The 13,627-nt window shown below is 42.8% G+C and overlaps 1 protein-coding gene across 1 annotated transcript in view; it reads right to left on the bottom strand.

The window, feature by feature from the left end:
* The window catches only part of KIF1B (kinesin family member 1B), a 183,363-nt gene that overhangs the window by 131,576 nt on the left and 38,160 nt on the right, over positions 1–13,627 (bottom strand). Inside the window, exons 3-5 of the mRNA XM_037730774.1 lie at positions 6,925–7,001; positions 4,103–4,282; positions 525–590 (exon numbers count right to left, since the gene is read on the bottom strand). Coding sequence (XP_037586702.1) covers positions 525–590; positions 4,103–4,282; positions 6,925–7,001 — 323 coding nt within the window. The remainder of the gene's footprint in view (positions 1–524; positions 591–4,102; positions 4,283–6,924; positions 7,002–13,627) is intronic.

Genomic DNA, 13,627 nt, shown 5'->3' with positions numbered 1-13,627 from the left:
ACTGAAAATAAATGCATACACTTATGAACAAAGACTTAACTGTGGTTAGGTTCAGTGGCTCACACTGTAATCCCAGTACTTTCAGAGGTAGAGGAGGGAAGACTGCTTGAGCCCAAGAGTTCAACACCAACCTGGGCAACACAGGGAAACTATGTCTCTACAAAAAAAATCAATTACCCAGGGGTGGTAGTGGCACACACCATAGTCCCAGCTATAAGAGGCTGAAGAGGTAGGATCACTCAGGCCCAGAAAGTCAAGGCTGCAGTGAGCTATAATCATGCCACTGTACTCCAGGGCCTGAGCAACCAAGTGAGACCCTGTCCTCCAATGCCCGCCCCCCAGCAAAAAAAGATTAAATTATGACATGATTCATTATACCCAAAACCCAAAAATAGCCTAAAAGAACAAAACTGAAGGAATGGTTAAGTGATCTGTACCACAGTCATAATTTGGAGCCATTTAAAAGTCATGCTTGAGGGAATGTAAAACAAGGACCTCTGGTGTCAACTCATGGCTGTACTCACCTCTACAGAGTAAGACATTTCTTCATTACAGTTGTCATTAATTTTTTCAAATAGTTCTTCACATAACTAGGGAAGCAGAATAAGAGAGGCATGAATAGCACAAATGAGAGGAGTACTAAGTTATCCACACGTGCTCAATTAGCCAGACGTCCTTTCTCAGTCTGTCTCAAAATATATGTCATAAACACCAAGGTATGATTAATACTTTGAATAAAGTCAGTCATATGCTGCATAACCATGTTTCAGTCAACGAGGGACTGCATACATGATAGTGGTCCCCATAAGATTATAAGGAAGCTGGAAAATTCCTATCACCTAGTGATATCTTGATGATCCTGATACTGTGTAGGCCTAGACTAATAAACATGTGTCTTAGGCTGGGTACAGTGGTTCACAACTGTAATCCCAGCACTTTGGGAGGCCGAGGCGGGCAGATCAAGAGGTCAAGAGATCAAGACCATCCTGACCAACATGGTGAAACCCCTGCACATGGTGGCGCATGCCTGTAGTCCCAGCTACTTGGGAGGCCGAGGCAGGAGAATTGTTTGAACTCGGGAGATGGAGGTTGCAGTGAGCCGAGATCGTGCCACTGCACTCCAGCCTGGGTGACAGATCAAGACTCCATGTCAAAAAAAATAAGTATGTGTCTTAGTTTTAAAGAAAAAGATTTATTTATTTATTTATTTTTATTTAGAGCCAGATTCTCACTCTGTCACCCAGGCTGGAGCACAGTGGCGCAATCGCAGCTCAATGCAACCTCTGCCTCCCGGGTTCAAGTGATTCCCCTGCCTCACCCTCCAGAGCAGCTGGGACTACAGGCGTGTGCCACCACACCCAGCTAATTTTTGTATTTTTTGTAGAGATGGGGTTTCACCATGTTGGCCAGGATGGTCTCCATCTCTTGACCTCTTGATCTGCCCACCTCAGCCTCCCAAAGTGCTGGGATTACAGGCTGAGCTACCATGCATGGCCTAAAATTTTTTTTTTTTAATTTAAAATGTGGGCTGGGTGCAGTGGCTCACACCTATAATCCCTGCATTTTGAGAGGTTGAGGCAAGCAGATCACAAGGTCAGAAGATCCAGAACATCTTGGCCAAAATGGCAAAACCCTGTTTCTACTAAAAATACAAAAATTAGTTGGACGTGGTGATGCACACCTGTAGTCCCAGCTACCCTGGAGGCTGAGGGCAGGAGAATCGCCTGAACCTGGGAGGCGGAGGTTGCAGTGAACCAAGATCATGCCACTGACTCCAGCCTGGGCAAAAAGAACAAAACTCCATCTCAAAAAAAAAAAATTTGCTCGGGTACAGTGGGTCATGCCTGTAATGTCAGCACTTTGGGAGGCAAAGGCAGGCAGACCACTTGAGGCCAGAGTTCAAAACCAGTCTAGCCAACATTGCAAAACCCATCTCTACTAAAAATACAAAAATTAGCCAGATGTAGTGGTATGTGTCTGTAGTCCCAGCTACTTGGGAGGCTGAGGCATGAGAATTGATTGAACCCAGGAGGCAGAGGTTGCAGTGAACTGAGATTGTGAGACTGCACCACTGCACTCCAGCGTGGGCGACAAAGCAAGACTCTGTCTCAAGGGAAAAAGAAAAAAATTTAAAAATACAAAAAAGCTTATAGAATAAGGATATCAAGAAAGAAAATACTTTTGTAGAGCTGTACAATGTGTTTGTGCTTATTTTTGTTTTTTTTGAGACGGAGTTTCACTCTTGTTGACCAGGTTAAAGTATAATGGCACCGCTCACTGCAACCTCCATCTCACAGGTTCAACTGATTATCCTGCCTCAGCCTCCCGAATAAGCTGGGATTACAGGCATGTGCCACCATGCCCGGCTCATTTTTTGTATTTTTAGTAGAGACAGGGTTTCAACATGTTAGTCAGGCTAGTCTTGAACTCCTGACCTCAGGTGATTCACCCCACCTCAGCCTCCCGAAGTGCTGGGGTTGCCAGCATGGGCCACTGTGCTGGGCCTGTTTGTGTTTTAAACTAAGAGTTATCATAAAAGGATCAGAAAGTTCAAACAATTTAAAAGCTTATAAAGTAGAAAAGTTAAAACAATTTAAGGTTAATTTATTAATGAAAGGAAACTGTTTTTAAAAGCAAATTTAGTGTAGCCTAAGTGTGCGGCATTTATAAAGTCTACAATAATGTCTTGCAATGTCATAGGCCTTCACATTCACTTACCACTCACTCATTGGCTCACCCAGAGCAACTTCCAGTCCTGCAACTCCATGGTAAGAGCGCTACACAGGTGCACCATTTTAAATCTTTTTTTAAAAATCATATTGTTACTGTACTTTTCTCTGTTTAGATATGTATAGGTACGAAAATACTTACCATTCTATTACAACTGCCTATAGTATTTAGTACAGTAACATGCTATACAGGTTTGAAGCCTTGGAGCAACAGGCTATACAATATAGTCTAGGTGTGGAGTAGTTTATACCTTTCACGGTTTGTGTAAATACACTCTATGATGTTTGTACAACAACAAAAGCACCTAATGACGAATGATGCATTTCTTAAAATGTATCCCCATCCTTAAGAGATGCACGACTGTAAAAGGAAAATTTTAAATGCAATCTTCTCATTTAATCTTTTTTTCTTTTTTTTTTTTTTTTTTTTAAGTTTTTATGGTCCCAGACTGTGGCTCACGCCTGTAATCCCAGCATTTTGGGAAGTCAAGGTAGCAAGATTACTTGAGCCCAGGAGTTTGAGACTAGCCTGGGAAATGTCGTAAGACTGTCTCTACAAAAATATTTTTTAAATTAGCTAGGTATGGTGGCACATGACTATAGTCCCAGCTACTCTGGAGGCTGAGGCAGGAGGATCACTTGAGCCTCGGAGGTCAAGGCCTCACTGAGCCATGATCACACCACTGCACTCCAGCCTGGTCACCAGAGTGAGACCCTGTCTCAAATAAACAAGTAAATAATGAAGTTAATTTGTAAACACTTATGTCTTTCACCATTAAATCCTAAGTGAAACAAATAATGAAAATAAAAATAAATATCCACGTCAGAACTCTTCTTCATTCCCAAACAATAAAGGATCAAATACAATAATACTAACTGCTCTAAAAAAAGAAAGAGAATCTTAGAGTGTTTGCTGTCTAAAGTAACAGTATTAAATTAGTAAAATAAAATGAAAATGTCTCCAAATAAGCTATCAAAAAAAAAGAAGGAATAATCACATTTTTCAGAGGTGATCTATACATAGAATTTGGAAAAAAATCAGATCAAAATATTCCCCAGGTGTCCCTAGGACTTAGAACTGAGTTTTAACAAGCTGGTACCACTTTTCAAACAATACAATAATATGGCCTTGGATATATGGCAAAATCATTACAAAACACTGACTTTCCCACCTTTAACAACAGACGTGTACGTGTCAGTCTTTCCCATTCAACTGTAAGCTCGTCTCAGGGAAAAGAATGGGTTATTCACCTTTGTGCCTGACATAAAATAATCCCTACATAAACGTTCGCCAAATAAAAATAACTGTTAAAGCAATTAAAGACTAACAGCAATAATGAGCAGAAGATTGTTGTTTTGTTTTGTTTTTTTACCTGTGGAATGATGCCAGCCTGGCTTTCTTCTTGTTTACCCATCATTGTATAAGATTTTCCAGCACCAGTCTGCCCATAGGCAAAAATACAAACATTATATCCCTCAAAGGCATGTAAGAGCATTTCCTTTCCAATGTCATTGTACACACGGTTTTGAGATGCAAAGCAGGGATCTTCAGGCTGTAAAGAGTAAAAGGAAAAATAAATGACCTTTTGTTCATATTTCTTCCTATGCTTACTTGATAGCTTCCATAATAAACGAAACAGTCACCTAAAATTGACTTCACATGTTTTAAGCTCCCTCTACACAAATTTACTTTTCTCATTAAATACATGCACATGCACACACACACACACACACACACACACTCACAAACATGAGCACTATTAGAGTCATCCAGGTCAGCCATACTTAAAAATATCTACATAAAATTATCTGGCATAATTTCATTTTATTTTCTATAACCTTAAAAGTATCACTCTTTCATTCACAGAGCCAAGATTTTACGTGGAAAATGAGAATAAAAGACCAAGGGTCATGTTCACATATAAAATACTTCTTTGAACTCCCTCCAGCTAGTAGAACTATTTCTCAATAAACACTGCTTTCAGGGAAGAGTGTTTCCATTCTCCTTCTCAGTCCCTTCCCTTGACAATTAGGCTTTGTCAATAGTTAAAAACATCTATTCCCCAGGGCTGGGCACCGTGGCTCATGCCTGTAATCCCATCACTTTGGGAGGCTGAGGCAGATAGATCACTTGAGGACAGGAGTTCGAGACCAGACTGGCCAACATGGCAAAACCTCATCTCTACTAAAAATACAAAAAAACTAGTCAGGCGTAGTGACACAATGCCTGTAATCCCAGATACTCAGTAGGTTGAGACAGGAGAATTGCTTGAATCGGGGAGGTGGAGATGCAGTGAGCCGAGATTGCGCCACTGCACTCCACCCTGAGCAACAGGGCGAGACTCAGTCAAAANAAAAAAAAAAAAAAAAAAAAAGACAGGAGAAACAAAACCAAAACACCTAACAAAGAGATGAGTCATGCAGAAGTAAACTCCAGGAACAATCCCTAACAAGAAGAACATTTGGGGTTCCACACTGAGTAAGGATACCAGGACGGGCCCTACTCTCCATTTTCCTAGACATTGGTAATCTTTTTTTTCCCATGTGGATCCGCAGCCTCTTTCATTCATTCATTCATTCATTTATTTTTGAGATAGAATCTTGCTTTGTCACCCAGGCTGGAGTACAGTGGTGCAACCTTGGCTCACTGCAACCTTCACCTCCAGGGTTCAAGCAATTCTCCTGCCTCAGCCTCCCAAGTAGCTGGGATCACGGGCGCCTGCCACCACGCCCAGTTAACTTTCTTTTTTTTTTTTTTTGAGACGGAGTTTCACATTTTGTTACCCAGGCTGGCGTTCACTGACGCAATCTTGACTCACTGCAACCTCCGCCTCTGGGGTTCAAGCGATTCTCCTGTCTCAGCTTCCTGAGTAGCTGGGATTACAGGTGCCCACCACGCTGCCTGGCTAATTTTTATATTTTTAGTAGAAATGGGGTTTTACCATGTTGGCCAGGCTGGTCTCAAGCTCCTGACCTAAGGTGATCTGCCCACCTCAGTCTCCCAAAGTGCTGGGTTACAAGCATGAACCACTGCACCTAGCAGCTAATTTTATTTTATTTTTTTTTTGGTATTTTTAGCAGAGACAGGGTTTCATCTTTTAAAATGTTCAAAACTCACACTGCCTTACTGCAATTAAAAAAAACAATTGGCTGGGCACAGTCACTCATGCCTATAATCTCAGCATTTTGGGAGGCTGAGGCAGGTGGAGAGGTCAGGAATTCCGAGATCAGCCTGGCCAATATGGAGAAACCACGTCTCTACTAAAAATAGAAAAATTAGCTGGGTGCCTGTAGTCCCAGCTGGTCGGGAGGCTGAGGCAGGAGTATTGCTTAAACCCAGGAAGCAGAGGTTGCAGTGAGCCAAGATTGCCCCACTGCACTCCAGCCTGGGTGATAGAGCGAGACTGGGTCTCAAAAAAAAAACACCCCAGTTTCACTATGGTCATTCCAATCTTGCTGGCCATTCCCTCAAAATTCAACTTAAAATTAACAGTACTCTAATCAATTTTAATTTGCATTTCCAGCCAGGCATGGTGGCTCACGCCTGTAATCCCAGCACTTTGGGAGGCTGACACAGGTGGATCACTTGAGGTCACAAGTTCGAGATCAGCCTGGCCAACATGGTGAAACCCTGTCTCTACTAAAAATACAAAACTTAGCCAGGCACGGTGGCACGCACCTGTAATTCCAGCTACTTGGGAGGCTGAGGCAGGAGAATCACTTAAACCTGGGAGGCAGAGGTTGCAGTGAGCAGAGATGGCACCACTGTACTCCAGCCTGGGCGACAGAGTGAAACTCTGTCTCAAAAAAAAATAATAACAATAATAATTTGGCATTTCCTAAGATCAATGAACAATAATGTTGGTAATGAGGATCCTAAGATACTGATAAATAAATCCTCAAGGGATGTCTAAAATCAGTATAAATTTAGTGTAGGTTCAGCACAAATTTGGCGTAAGCTAAAATATGTTCTATATGTATATATATTTACATATATATGTGTGCATAAACTTTCCATCAACCAAAATACTTTCTAAGAATGAAAATGCTACATTACTACATCAAAGAATGAACTTTTGGTAGACAACACTTAAAAAACAAAACTTGGACCTGCTCAGCTAAGAGAAAAGACAAATTGTCAAGGAAAGAGGAAAGGATGCAGGAGCTGGCAGTGCTGTGGAATGAGGGTACTCACTGAGGTATGAGACCAGTAGGAATAGTCGAAGCTGAAGGACTTTGGAGCTTCCTTTGGATTCTTTGGGTTAATAATACCTAGAAGATAAAAATGTTTCATTTTATAAGTCACTCAATTACAAGTTCTTTAGTTAAACATGTTATTGTGTGTTCAAAACACCCCAATCAGTAAATTCATACCACTAAATCTGAATAGGACAATTGAAAATCAATAAGCTGGGCTCAGTAGCTCATGCCTGTAATCTCAGCACTTTAAGAGTCCGAGGCAGGCAGATCACTTGAGGTCAGGAGTTCAAGACCACCCTGGGCAACACGGTGAACCCCCATCTCTATAAAAAAACACAAAAAAACTATCCGAGCATGGCGGCACACGCCTGCAGTCCTAGCTACTTAGGAAGCTGAGGTGGGAGGATCGCTTCAGTCTGGAATTTTGAGGTTGTAGTTAGCTATTATCGACCCACTGCAGTCTAGTCTATTTTGAGATCCTGTCTCAAAAAGGAAGGAAGAAAGGAAGGGAGAGAGGGAGGGAAAGAGGAAGGGAGGGAAGGAGGGAAAAAAATAATCACAGTTTTAAGAGGTAATTTATACATGGAACTTGAAAAACCAGATCAACAGTATTAACTGTGTGTTACCAGTATTCAGAACAGACCCTGATATAAAGTAGATGCTCAGTAAATATTCTGTGACAACGTCTATCCTCCCTAGGTAAGTTAGCAGCCAAAATTTGGAAATGAACCACATTACTATTTCTATTCTTTTTGGAGACAGTCTCCCTCTATTCCCCAGGCTGGAGTGCAGTGGTGCAATCTCAGCTCACTGCAGCCTCCGCCTCCCAGGCTCAAGAAATTCTCCTGCCTCAGTCTCCTGAGTAGCTGGGATTACAGGCACCCACCACCATGCCCAGATAATTTTTGTATTTTTAGTAGAGACAGGGTTTCCCATGTTGGCCAGGCTGGTCTCGAACACCTGACCTCAGGTGATCCACCCGTCTCGGCCTCCCAAAGTGCTGGGATTATAGGCATGAGCTGCCACACCTGGCCCATATTACTATTGCAAGGCACCTGTTAAGCATTGAAATATTGGAACACATTGGAAATGGAGCTGGGCGCAGTGACTCACACCATACTATAAAACCCAGCACTTTGGGATGCCAAGACAGGTGGATGACTTGAGGTCAGGAGTTCGAGACCAGCCTGGTGAACATGATTAAACCCCGTCTATACTAAAAATACAAAAGTCAGCCAGGCATAGTGGTACGTGCCTGTAATCCCAGCTACTCTGGAGGCTGAGGCAAGAGAATCACTTGAACCCAGGAGGCAGAATTTGCAGTTAGCCTGGGCAACAGAGTGAGACTTCATCTCAAGAAAAAAAAGAAGTGAAAATCAGAAAATTATTGAATGAATCCAACCACTATTTGAAAGAAGCTCTTTTTAAAGATCTTACTTTCTACTTCAGAAAAGCATTTGGTAATGAAGCACTCATAACAAATAATAATGTTCCTTCTTTTTTTTTATATTTTTAAAATTTTACAGGAGTTCCCTCCCCTCAGGATCAACTCTATTATTTCTAAAATCTACGGTTGACAAGTATGTAAATGTGTATGTGTGTGTATGTACGTAATGTAGTATACAGTGGAATCACAGACTAAGTTATTTTAGAGTGTAATTAACCGTGTTACCAGTATTCAGAACAAACCCTGGCATAAAGTAGACACTCAGTAAATATTCTGTTTTTTATCCTCCCTAGGATAGTTTGCAGCCAAAATTTGGAAATGAACCACGTTACAGCAAAATTACTTTTTTGACCGAAATGCATGAAGTCTCACTGCCCACATTAAGAGTGATTTCTCATGTCATTAATCCAGCCACATTATACTTCAGAGACTGACTATGATTGCTAAAACTTAATCTTTCCCCCTCATTCATACACACAAAGCTTTAGCTCCTCAAATTTCACATGAATCTTTATGGCATGCGGTCATGAAATCTCCTCAAAGACTGGAAATCTCAACCAATCCACTCCTTTGAGGCAAGACCACATCCCAGGCTATCAGTGAGATCAGGATTAAAAAATAAATCTGTCTCGGACAGCTGCTACTCAGTACATAAATAGCAACAGTTGCTACGGTTCTTAGGATTCTCTTTCTTGCTGGATTCCACTGGGTATAGCCATGCACTTATGTTCCAACCTCAAATGCTGACAGAGTATTAATAAAGCTCACACTGTACATAATCATGTGACAAGGAGACATGGTTCTAGAAAGAACATCCCTCTACACACAAATGGTAATCCAAGCAAAGCAGTGTACTTCTAACCAAAGAGGTATTAAATACAAGATTTAAAAAACAGCCAACATTCACAGAACACTTACTCTGAGCCATAAGTACTTTATGTCTACTAATCCCCCTTTTTCCCCCCCGAGACAGGATCTCACTCTGCGGCCCAGACTGGAATACAGTGATATGATCACAACTCACTACAGACTCAACCTCCTGGGCTCAAGTGATCATCTCACCTCAGCCTCCTGTGTAGATAGGACCACACCCAACTAATTGTTTTTATTTTTTGTAGAGATGGGATCTCACTATGTTGCCCAGGCTGGTCTCAAACTCCTGGGCTCAAGCCATACTCATGCCTCAGCTTCTCAAAGTGCTGGGATTACAGGTATGAGCCACCACACCAGACCTACTAACCTATTTGATGCTCCCAACCACTCAGGCAGATGTTTCATTACCCCCATTTGACAGATAAACAAACCATCAAGAGAGGTTAAATAACTAATTAATGGCTTCAGACCTAGCTAGTGCCAGATTCAGGATGTAATTTTGGAGAGCATGGCTCCAGAGTTCACACTGTTAGCCAAAACACCATCATTTAAATGCTTATTCCCTACATGCAGCATTGCCAAGGCTAAAGGTAGGAAGGCATTTTCATTGAGATACATGGGCACATGTACATGTAAGTGGCCACCCCACTAAAATCACACTATATGCATTGTTTAAAACTCTCTTTATGGGCAGGGAGCAGTGGCTCACGCCTGTAATCCCAGCACTTTGGGAGGCCAACCAAGGTGGGCAGATCACCTGAGGTCAGGAGTTGAAGACCAGCCTGGCCAACATGGTGAAACCCCATCTCTGCTAAAAATATAAAAAATTAGCCAGGCGTGATGGTGCACGCCTATACTCCCAGCTACTCGGGAGGCTGAGACAAAAGAATCGCTTGAACCCAGGAGGTGGAGGTTGCAGTGAGCCAAGGCTGTATCACTGCACTTCAGCGTGGGCAACAACAGCAAAACTCTGTTTCAAAAAAAACAAAAATAAAAAACTCTCTTTATGGCCAGGCAATGGCGACTCACACTTATAATCCCAGCACTTTGGGAAGCTCAGGCAGGAGATCACTTGAGTCCAGGAATTTGAGACCAGCTGGGCAACATGGTGAAATCCCATCTCTCCAAAAATACAAAAGTTAGCCAGACATGGTGGTGTGTGCGTGTACTCCCAGCTACTGAGGGGGCTTAGGCAGTAAGATCACCTGAGCCCAGGGAGATCCAAGCTGCAGTGAGCCAAGTGGGAATTGAGGGCCGGGCACGGTGGCTCACGCCTGTAATCCCAGCACTGTGGGAGGCCAAGGTCGGCGGATCACAAGGTCAGGAGATCGAGACCATACTGGCCAACATTGTGAAACCCCATCTCTACTAAAAATAGAAAAACTAGCTGGGTGTGGTGGTGGGCGCCTGTAACCCCAGCTACTTGGGAGGCTGTGGCAGAAGAATTGCTTGAACCAGGGAGCTAGAACTTGCAGTGAGCTGAGATGGTGCCACTGCACTCCAGCCTGGCAACAGCCAGACTCCATCTCAATAAATAAATAAATAGGAACTAAGAGGTCTGTAGTTCCTAAAACATGAACGACCACACAAATTCTACCAAGAAAACGGAAATGAATGTCATACTGTGTGAGTCAGATTCTAGGTTTCAGTAGCTCAGCAATAAGAACAATGATGAGACAAGGCATGCCCTCTGAGGTAATCCTCATCCTCAAAAACATGGTTATAATGAACACTTCTAGCCGCTAGAAAATTTGCTTTCAAAAAACTTTCAGGCCTCTGAACCATAAGACAGGGCCACAAAATAAATGATAAAGCTTTTTTTGTGTGTGTGAGATGGGAGTTTTGCTCTTGTTGCCCAGGCTAGAGTGCAATGGTGGGATCTCAGCTCACTGCAATCTCCACCTCCTGGGTTCAAGCGATTGTTCTGCCTCAGCCTCCCAAGTATCTAGGATTACAGGCAAATGCCACCACACCCAGCTAATTTTGTATTTTTAGTAGAGACAGAGTTTTACCATGTTGGTCAGACTGGTCTTGAACTCCTGACTTAAGGTGATCTACCTGCCTCGGCATCCCAAAGTGCTGGGATTACAGGGGTCAGCCACTGTGCCTGGCCAATAAAACTTTTAAATCATATTTCACTCAGCCTTTTAGCTACCAATTCTACAAAGAATTACTGAAAGACTACTCCAATCTTATCCCTTTTTCTTTTCCTCAGTAAAAAAAGAAATAAAGAAAAACTACACTAATGAGTTAACTTCCTCAATTCACACAAAATCCTTTTCCTCTTTGTCAATATTCCTTTCTCCCAGACCTTTGAAGCTTCTGAAACTAATAGATTTTCCTAACTTACATCTTCAAAACCAAGCTGCTTTTATTTTTATTTTTTTTTTTTAGACAGAGTCTCACTCACCTTCCCAGGCTGGAGTGCAGTGGTGTGATCTTGGCTAACTGCAACCACCGTCTCCCAGGTTCAAGCAATTCTCCCGTCTCAGCTTCCTCAGTAGCTGAGATTATAAGCACCTGCCATCGTGCCCAGCTAATTATTATTATTATTATTATTTTTTTTTTTTTTTCTGAGACGGAGTCCCACTCACCTTCCCAGGAGTGCAGTGGCGCGATTTCGGCTCACTGCAACTTCTGCCTCCTGCGTTTAAGCGATTCTCCTGCCTCAGCCTCCTGAGTAGCTGGTACTACAGACACTCACCACCACATCTGGCTAATTTTTATATTTTTAGTAGAGATGGGGTTTCACCATATTGGTCAGGCTGGTCTTGAACTCCTGACCTTGTGATTCGCCCACCTCGGCCTCCTAAAGTGCTGGGATTACAGGTGTGAGCCACTGTGCCCAGACGAATTTCTGTATTTTAGTAGAGATGAGGTTTTGTCATGTTGGCCACACTGATCTTGCACTCCTGACCTCAGGTGATCCACCTGCCTTAGCCTCCCCAAATGCTAGGATTACAGGTGTGTGCCACTGCACCCACCCCCAAGCTGCTTTTAAAATAACTGCTTCTGGTTGGGTGCCGTGGCTCATGCCTGTAATCCCAGCACTCTGGGAGGCTGAGGCAGGCCAATCACCTGAGGTACAGAGTTCGAGGCCAACCTGACCAACATGAAGAAACCCCGTCACCACTAAAATTACAAAAATTGGCCAGGCATGGTGGTGCATGCCTGTAAACCCAGCTAATGGGGAGGCTGAGGCAGGAGAATCGTCTGAACCTGGGAGGCAGAGGTTGCGGTGAACCAAGATTGCACTATTGCACTCCAGTCTGGGCAACAAGACCGAGACTCCGTTACAAAATTAATAAATAACTGCCTCTATCAACAACAAATCAATTTTTTTTCCCCCAGACAGTGTCTTGGTCTGTCACCCAGGCTGAAGTGCAGTGGCTTAATCATGGCTAACTGCAGCCTAGAATTCCTAGGCTCAAGCGATCTTTCCTCCTCAGCTTCCCAAGTAGCTAGGCCTACAGGTGTGGACTACCATGCCAAGCCAATATTTAAATTTTTTTGAAGAGACTCGGGGCTTTGCCAGGTGGCCCACGCTGGTGTCAAACTCCTGGCTCAAGCAATTCTCCTTCCTGGGATCCCAAAGTACTTGAATTACAGGCATGAGCTACCATGCCTGGCCCAATATTCTAAACATATGAAAGAACAATTTAAAAATACTATATTTACAAAAATTAGCTGGGTGTAGTGGTGTGTGCCTGTAGTCCCAACTATTTGGGAGGCTGAGGCAAGAGAATCGCTTGAACCCCGAATGCAGAGGTTGCAGTGACCCGAGATACCACGCCACTGCACCCCAGCCTGGGCAATAGAGCAAGACTCCGTCTAAAAGAAAAAAGAAAAAAAAAAACTTTAGACGTTTTGTGACTTTGGGTATTATTGCACTTTTGTGTCCTCTAAAATTGAGGTAATACCTGGTTTACGGAATTAAATGAGTGAAACACTTACACATATGTTAATTTTTCTTAAATAGGTATTTTACCTTGTTTTAAACTCTTGATATTCAGTAATTATAGTAATATTCCACTTGATCGTTAAACCAAAATAAAAGGGCATAAGTTGAAGTGCGGAGACCAGATGACAGAACACATCAAGCACTGTAGAACATTTGGGAACTTTGCTTTCCATTTGTGTAACATAAAGACTCCCATAACAACTATATTTTGCATAAGAAATCCATGAGTCAAGGCCGGGCGCGGTGGCTCAAGCCTGTAATCCCAGCACTTTGGGAGGCCGAGGCGGGTGGATCGCGAGGTCAAGAGATCGAGACCATCCTGGTCAACACGGTGAAACCCCGTCTCTACTAAAAATACAAAAAATTAGCTGGGCGTGGTGACACGTGCCTGTAATCCCAGCTACTCGGGAGGCTGAG

This window comes from Cebus imitator, unplaced genomic scaffold, assembly GCF_001604975.1.
Source record: "Cebus imitator isolate Cc_AM_T3 unplaced genomic scaffold, Cebus_imitator-1.0 Scaffold15, whole genome shotgun sequence".
Classification (NCBI taxonomy): domain Eukaryota; kingdom Metazoa; phylum Chordata; class Mammalia; order Primates; family Cebidae; genus Cebus; species Cebus imitator.
Note: the sequence above shows the minus strand (reverse complement) of the source record. Positions and strands in the feature narration are given on the sequence as shown.